The 7,939-nt window shown below is 41.6% G+C and overlaps 1 protein-coding gene across 1 annotated transcript; it reads right to left on the bottom strand.

Annotated features, from left to right (window-relative positions):
* Nucleotides 1-766: 766 nt before the first annotated feature.
* On the bottom strand, nt 767-6,426 carry LOC147062350 (phosphatidylinositol 5-phosphate 4-kinase type-2 gamma). The gene is made up of 10 exons (XM_085922240.1): nt 6,018-6,426; nt 5,080-5,177; nt 4,901-4,997; nt 4,630-4,779; nt 4,290-4,436; nt 3,780-3,818; nt 3,568-3,681; nt 2,761-3,025; nt 2,108-2,211; nt 767-2,001 (listed from the first exon to the last, which is right to left on the bottom strand). The coding sequence occupies exons 1-10, from the start codon at nt 6,186-6,188 to the stop codon at nt 1,921-1,923; spliced, it is 1,266 nt and encodes a 421-aa protein (XP_085778366.1). The 5' UTR covers nt 6,189-6,426; the 3' UTR covers nt 767-1,920.
* Between the last annotated feature and the right edge of the window lie 1,513 nt (nt 6,427-7,939).

Here is a 7,939-nt window from a genome sequence, read left to right as displayed (position 1 = left end):
CGTTGTTCTCCTGTAGGGGACCTCAGTCTCCTTTTGAGGAGGCCCTGGTTCTCGGGCCACTTAGTCTTAGATTTGAACAAGGTAGACACTGTAGGAGGGGCTAGTCCACATAGCGCTTCATTAATGAAGCATACATACTTAAAGTTTATAAGATTTTCAAAATCGAAACGATTGTGCTTGTTCAAAATATTACATTCTTGAAAATAATTGGATTTTTGGTCAAAAATGTTGATTTTTTTTTTTTTGTACAGTGATTCTAATTTTACATTTGTAGCTGCGGTGAGAGACCAAATTGTGATGCAGTATTCAACATGAGATAAAATCATTGAATGGAATCAATGAATGAATTCAATAAATCATCATTGAGTATGGCCGATCAACCTCCCCTCAAAGGACTTACCACGATCACTGCAAGTCCTACCTCAAGTTTCTTGAATTATGTCAACTGCATTTGCCAATGACTCATAGCATATGTAACTTTCAGTTTATACCAGAAATTTCCAGGACATGTATATTTTCAATCCTGTCTCAAATTAGTATCAGTTTGGACAGACCAAGCTGACAGAAAATTGAGTTTGGGATCAGTTTTACCACTTGACAGGAAATGCATTATTCTGCTGAGAGATGGACGTGTCATATATATATATATATAAAAACTATATATATATATATATATATATATATATATATATATATATATATATATTAATAAAATAATATATAAATTTCACAACTTTGTTAGTAGAATGAACACAACAATCCCAAGTTTTTTGTAAAATATATTTTGGTCAAAATGCTGATTTTCAAAAATACATGTGCAATCGATGAGGCCTTAAACAGAGTAGAGGTTTCTGTACACTTCCATGCCAGGTTTTTGGAATGTTGCATTTTGTTAAGGCTGACTGCTAAACTACTCAACTGCAGATCTAAACATAGCCCACCGCGTTGCAAAATGACCGAATATTGTCACTGTACTGTATTCTCGATTCTTCCCACACAAAACAACAATACACCATCATCAATAAACTACCACTATGATATGCTTTTAATTCAAATTGCATATATTAAATATTTAAGTCAAATATTAACAAGTAGTGTAATCCTTTCAAAACAAATTCATTTCTTGCACTTCCGTCACAGTCAAGTGCAAATTTTGCATGCGTGATTGTGGACATGGCACACATTTTGGCACTCATTTGTCATCTCTCATGCATGCCATTAGGGCACCCTTAATTCATCTCCATTCAAGGTCCAACAAAGTCCCCGATTCACTTTGTTGCTGAGATTCACGTCAGGAAGCTAGTGACTCATTCAAGTCTGCCACGTGGCCTCTGAAACTGCTCATTAATCATCATTTGCTTCCAAGAGAAAACTGTGACACTCTGTCTTCCCGGCGGAATGTACGTCAGTGTGCTTGCGAACCACGTGCGGTTTTGTACATGTTGAGTTCATTTACAGGCTGGTCATTTTACTCTCTTTCCCACAAGTTTCATTCATATTGTTTTGCTTCCACTAAGAGAAACCTTCCACAGTTTGACAACGCTCATCCTCAGTTCCTAGTGAAGCTGAAGATCATGGGCTACGGTTCAAGAGGAACTTTGAATTAATCACTGGGAACCTATTGCCCAGTTCCTGGACTCGAATGCCAGTACTACGCAACAGCGGCCTCTAGTGCCAAAGGGAAGTTGCCAGAAGGGCAATTCCTTTTTCGAATGCAATCTTTACTGTAAAAGGAAGAAACTATTGTGCACTTGAACAAGGTCAGTTAAAGATCCAGATTTCTTCCCTTCAGAGAAATAACGAAGCACATGATAATGAAGCACGCTATACTGTCTCTATGCAATGGAGGTCGTGTTCATGTCAACAAATTCAAAATTTTGCCCGGGCGCACCAATTTTGGTCAATAGCAAGGCATGTCGTTTATGCAAAAATGTTGGAGATGAAATCCCGGAACCGTTTGGCGTACTGCTCGGGGTGTACGGTGGAGATTTCGGCGCCCGCCTGTGACAAAGGGGCACAAGAGCAGACAAGCGGGTCAGAATTGAGTCAGTAGAAAGTCAAAAGCAGCCCTCCTTTCTTCCTCAAATCCCTTGCGCGTCATACTCACCCCGTGCTTAACTGTCTTGGCCGCATGAGCTGCTTTCTTCTTAGTGTCGTATTGAGTCAGGACATCGATCAGGCCCATGAAGTAGACCTCCCTCTGAGGGGCTCCTGCAATAACAAAAAGGACCGTCGTGAGAGAGCTCTTTTTGGCGGAGCTTCTCCGTCTGATGCTGCAATCTACGATTTACTGTTGGTTTTTATTAGGGCCCGACTTATCAATCAGCCAGCTGATTATATCGGCCAGTATTAGGCCTTTTTTAATTAACAGTGACCAAAGTTTTACCGATTCAACACCGATATAATCTTACTTTCTTTTTTTTTTTTAATAATTAGACAAAAATCCTTCAATTTTCTCAAAAATAGCCAGTGTGCCTTGTAACCCCCCAAAAATCTTGGTCAACTTTGACATTCATCAGATTGGTCGGTTGGGAAAAATTTGGGGCTGCTGATTGACAGCAACACTGTCTGTCGTACTGAAAACAGTCAAATTGCTTTGTTCTTGTGTTACGAAACCAAATAAGAAGTTGTCTTATTAATTAATTATCGGCAAAATATCGATGTTAAAAAAATAAAAAAATAAAAAACATTATCAGCCTGACCCTGCTCACAATAAAGACGCACGTGTACTTGCTACAGCGTATCCGCACACAATCTCACCAGGGCAGCTTGCGACAGCATAGACGTCCACGTAAGGGTCAAACTCGCCGGGCCCGAGAGGTTTGCAGCAGGACATGTAACCGGCGATCCCCTCCGGAGACGTGCCGTAAGATCCCACGGCGGGGCCAGGGGCCAAGCCGTTCTCACTCTCCTGGTCTTCTTCGTTGGAAACCTCTTCGCCTTCCTCTTCCTCCCTCTCGGCGCGGCCGACGTCGTGGATGCCGAGCAGGAGGCTGTAGTCCATGATCTTCAGCTTCACCAGGAACTGAGGAAAAGAGGAGCATTGTGACACTGTCCATGGTATCTACTTACTTTTATACCGTCTTAGCAGCCTCCACACAGGAGGGCGTCTTTGCTAGCCCATGTGACAGTGTGCGAACTGATGGCTTTATGTGGATTCAACTGGATGTGTGCCAGAGTGCCAAAGATAGAAAGCCAAGCAAAAGCTAGACAAAGGTCACAGCACTATCACAGTCTAGCTCAAGGCGTCTATCTAATTAGACGCGCCAAAGAGGCCTAATCTAATAAGAGCAACAAGTTAATTATGAACTCATCCACAACAGATTGCAAGCAGCCATTACAGAATATTTGGAGTTATCTTTTAAGATGCATAGAATATTGTGCTCTGTGTGCATCAAACCAACCAACAGTCTAAAAATCTAACATCATAAAATATTCAAATGATGACAGGGAGAAAAACAGAAAAACAGAAAAACTCAAAAATAAAATTTTAAATTGCATAGCAAACAGCAATTGCAACAGTGAAGGGGAACAAAATAAAATCATTTCCATTTACGTGCAACTCACTTCCACATCTCGATTAAGTTTCTCGATGAACTTCTCCTTTTGCTCGTCTGTGACGTACACCTTCTGCATGTTGTTCCTGAAGTCCTTGTCCTTAAAGGTGGGAAGCTCTTTACCCTGAATTGTACAATTGAAGCACAGCCAAAATATTCAAAGATTAAAACACTTTGGCATGTTGGGAAGTTAAATGATTAGAAAGTCACGTCGGCTTTTACTCGTTCTTTGTCACTTGCTTCTCGATCCACCAGAGAACCCTGCAGAGATCACAAGATTGAAAATCTGCATCTTTCTCAAACATTTCACACCAAATACCACCTAAAAAATATATATATAACTGACCGACAATTTACTGCAATGTAAGTTGGCCATAAGGCTTGTTAGACACTAAAAGGATTTTTCAAATCTTCAAAATGTGTCTATCTGTGAAAGACCCCACACGAGGATCGAAAATCAGGCATTTAACAGTTTTGGTCAGAATGCGCGGTGTGGTTTGATTATCTCAATTCTCAACACAGAGAAGAACCACACCAATGAAGATTCTGTCCAATAATCAATCTTGAAACTAAGTCATCCAAAGCAGAAATCTCCAGTGATCTAAAACAATAAAATATAATAAATATAAAATCTTAATTCGCGTCGCAGTTGCCTGCAGTCTGAACAAAGCCTATGTTGTGGAAACAAGTTTGACCACAGCAGTGCAAGCAAGAAGTAGCGTTTAGCCTCACCTTTAGGTCATACTTCCTGTGTACTACCAATCTGTGGCTGAACATGTTCCTCATGACAATCAGGTAGGTCTCTTCACTCTCTACGCTAACACGGTACATTCCCAGGAACTGAGGCAGCAGGGTACTCCCGTGACACTTCACTATATGCTTGAGGGGCATAGATGGAAAAAATAGAAAGACATTCATTCATTCAATAAATAAAATACAAGGAAAACAAACTTAAATTCATTCATTTTTTTATTTTAACTAATTAATTTGATACATTTTGTTTGGTCTAAAAAGAACTACATATACAAATTATTATTTGCATTTGGTCCAAGGGATTCTCATTCCAACTCACCTGGTGATAATCCGACAGTATGTTGTGCATGTCGGCCACGTCCTCGCCAGAGATTTGCTTGACGATCAGCGTGCGGTCGTAGGAGTTGAGGAGCAGCCCCTCCCCTTGGTCATTGACACTTCTCGTCGGGGGGCTGCGGGTCAAAGACACCTTGGAAGTTTGGGGATAAAGACATGTCAGTCATGTTTCAACACCAAGACAAATCCGTCGCTGCGTTAACCCTAACCCACTATTAAGTGACATGTAAAGACAGCAGAGAGAGGTCTTCTACCTGATAGTCCAGATCTTCTATACCAAAGCGCTCTCGAAGATTTCTGAAGACTTGAGGACAGTATTCCTTGAATTTAAAGTGTCCAGGAAGATTTTCTCTGTGCCGAGAGGAAAGCATTGTGATGTTATTAAAATGACGTGACTGTAACCTTTGAAAGCACCTTCATCGAGACGACATACTTGTTGAAGAGGTGGTTGTTCACTTTGATCTTTGTGTTGGCCTTGAAGTCATCGGGGAGCAACATGACAGGCACTGGAACCTGGCTCAGATCATTAATCTGGAGAAAAACAACACGATTCCTTCACTAGATTAACAGTGGCAAATGTATTAACACACTGTAGTAATTGGACCGTGTTAAACAAAGCAGGGTTTCATTTTATATGCTTGAAGCAGGTGTGAATACACAAAAACATATCCAGGTATGAACCAAACAACCAGTCCAATGAATCTGAATACTAACTGGTTAGCAGTCCCTCTCACAGTTCAGAGGTGCACGTTTCGATTGGGTTTCCTGTGTCGAGTTTGCATGTTCTCCTATGCCTGCAAGGGTTTCTTCCGTGTGATTCGGTTTTCTCCCATATTCCCAAAAAATGTACAGTAGTTTGACTGGGCACTCCAAATTGTCCGTAGGTGTGACTATGAGACTGAATGGCTCTTTGTTTATATGTGCAACCAGTTCAGGCTGTCCCCCCCCCCGTCCCCCCCCCCGCCTACTGCCCGATGACTGCTGGGATAGGCTCCAGCACGCCCGCGACCCCCGTGAGGACAACCGGTATAGAAGATGGATGGATGGATGGATGGATTGTAGCCCTATGCACACTCATTTGTTAGAAGATACTGTACTTTACTTATTGTGTTTAATGGAGGGCTAGCAAGCGTTTTCTAGTGTATATGCAAATGCCCCCCCCACACACACACACACACAACCCTCATGTTTCGTTTTTAAGGCCATATTATATGAATATGAAGTCCCACAACGGTGAGCAAAATTTCGTGAGAGCGCGTGTGTTTGTGCGTGCGCGCATGCATGCAGGCATGCGTTTGGCGCACCTGCTAACATCCAAGCTAAAAATGCTAAGCGAGGTAGCAGCCGTTAGCATGCTAGCTGGTGACTCACCGAGTGATTGACGCCCCACATGAAGACGCTGAGGACGGGGTCGCTGGCTCGAAACACTTTGACCTTTTGCTGGACAAAGTGCTTCTTTTTCGTCTTGGTTTTGGGCGCCAGCACCACCATAGGGCTGCTGCTGTTCGACGAGGCGGCCGCCGAGTTCCCCAGCGAAGCCATTACCGCCGCTCAGCTAAACCAAATGATGCTCAAGCAAAGGACAACCAGAAGTTAGCCGTCGACCTCCGAACCGATGTGTCACACGGATTCACGCAACTTAAACGCACTTGACGCTTCAAAACAACCCTCACTACATTAGTCGTGAACATTCATCCCCAATAAAGTTGAAAGCTTCTTCTTCGTTTTCTACTTTTAGTTTACTGGCGGGTTACGATCATTTGTCGCACACCGCCACCTACTGTTCAGGAAGATGCAAAGGCAAGTGTGAGTGGAATATTTGCTAATTTCACCAGATTTTTCTGAATATTCTCATTTATGAGTCACAAACGTGTCTTTTTAAATCCATCTATGACAGCAAATGCATTTGGCAGAAAGTACAAGTGCAATTCATGCTGCTGTTTATTTTATTTTAAAATTGTTGGTGAATTAAAAAAAAATTCCATCTTACTTGATTTATTATGATTCTTGTTCGTTTGTTTATTGTAGTGGCGATTATTGCAAGGGACACTCACCTTTTTGGACCCCCCCCCCCCTTTGAAGTGGTGAATTATATACTGCGGTGTGTACTTTTGATTGATTAAATACGCTCTAGAATACCTTCATCTTTTGTTTCGAATCAGCTACTTATCAAAGGTGAGGTACATGACATCCTTTTAATTCACCTTGCTGCTTTATTACACAATAATCATCCATTCCAGTTTACCTAAGAGGTCAATAACCGTAACTTTTTGTGTTAAATCAGTTATGAGGTTGAAGATGAGGATGATGACAAGGATGTTGTGGAGGTCAGGGACTGTTATTTGTCTCGTTTGTGTCAGAAGAGGGATTTCTGCTGACTGGTTCCTTCCTGTCAAACTCGAGAAGACAGAACATGCTGACTGTTGGATGTCTCTCATCACATACAAACACACACATAAGTGCCAGGCAGGATGAGCGACTAGCTAAAGGGTCACCATGCGAGTCCCAAACTGCTGACAATTCCGAGAAGCAATAAGAACAGCGTATCCATTAATCTGCACAGGTCCAGGCCAATGTAAATGTTCCTGCTTTTTTTTTGCTTTATGACCTTTTCCTATATTCCAAACTGCCACTGCAGCGGAAACACAACACGAGCACACAACCCTGGTGAATTGCCAGATGCATAGACTATCAAATTCATAAAAGCGCAATAATCGATCCATCTGGGTTTTTTTTTGTTTTGCTCTTCCGGGGTCGGGTCGCCTGGGTAGAAGCCAGTCTCACCAGAAACTTGGTCCTTTCTTCAGGGGGTTCAGCAGGCATAAACGCCAGCTCTTCCATGGCCCTAATGAAGACAACATATAGAAACATTGGTAAGATGGATGGATACATTTGAAATCTCCACATTTCATAGCTTTAAGAGCAATATTTACAAAATGGGAGATTTTAAAGACATGTTTCATGTAAGTAATGTTTCACAAATTAGACCTTGGCACAGAGCAGTACACCATTTTCACACCTGAAATGAAATTATTTCTCTTCCTCAAAGCGTTACAAAATAAATCTGTTCCAATTATTCCTGTCAATAATTTTGTTTTTTTCAAGCAACATTTGTTTACATACTGGCTTGTGTTGCCTTCTTCCATGCCAGCTACTCAACAAAGTGTTTTTTTAATTTCCACTATTAGAAGTAGATTGATCAACATGCTAAAATGTGATTCCTATGTAAAAATTTCCAAATTGGGCATAAAGTCTCACGAGTACTATGTCAGTCCACCATTCTTTTCCAGCAT

The sequence above is a fragment of the Syngnathus leptorhynchus genome, chromosome 1, assembly GCF_054491065.1.
Source record: "Syngnathus leptorhynchus isolate UIUO chromosome 1, UIUO_Slep, whole genome shotgun sequence".
Taxonomy (NCBI): domain Eukaryota; kingdom Metazoa; phylum Chordata; class Actinopteri; order Syngnathiformes; family Syngnathidae; genus Syngnathus; species Syngnathus leptorhynchus.
Note: the sequence above shows the minus strand (reverse complement) of the source record. Positions and strands in the feature narration are given on the sequence as shown.

What these genes read in the sequence shown, in the direction of transcription:
- LOC147062350 (XM_085922240.1), bottom strand. Translation starts at nt 6,188, where the DNA reads ATGGCTTCGCTGGGGAACTCGGCGGCCGCCTCGTCGAACAGCAGCAGC. An exon ending in TAGAAGATCTGGACTATCAG is followed by an intron (nt 4,780 to 4,900) that starts GTAGAAGACCTC and finishes CAAACTTCCAAG; the next exon opens with GTGTCTTTGACCCGCAGCCC. An exon ending in TACTGTCGGATTATCACCAG is followed by an intron (nt 4,437 to 4,629) that starts GTGAGTTGGAAT and finishes ATGCCCCTCAAG; the next exon opens with CATATAGTGAAGTGTCACGG.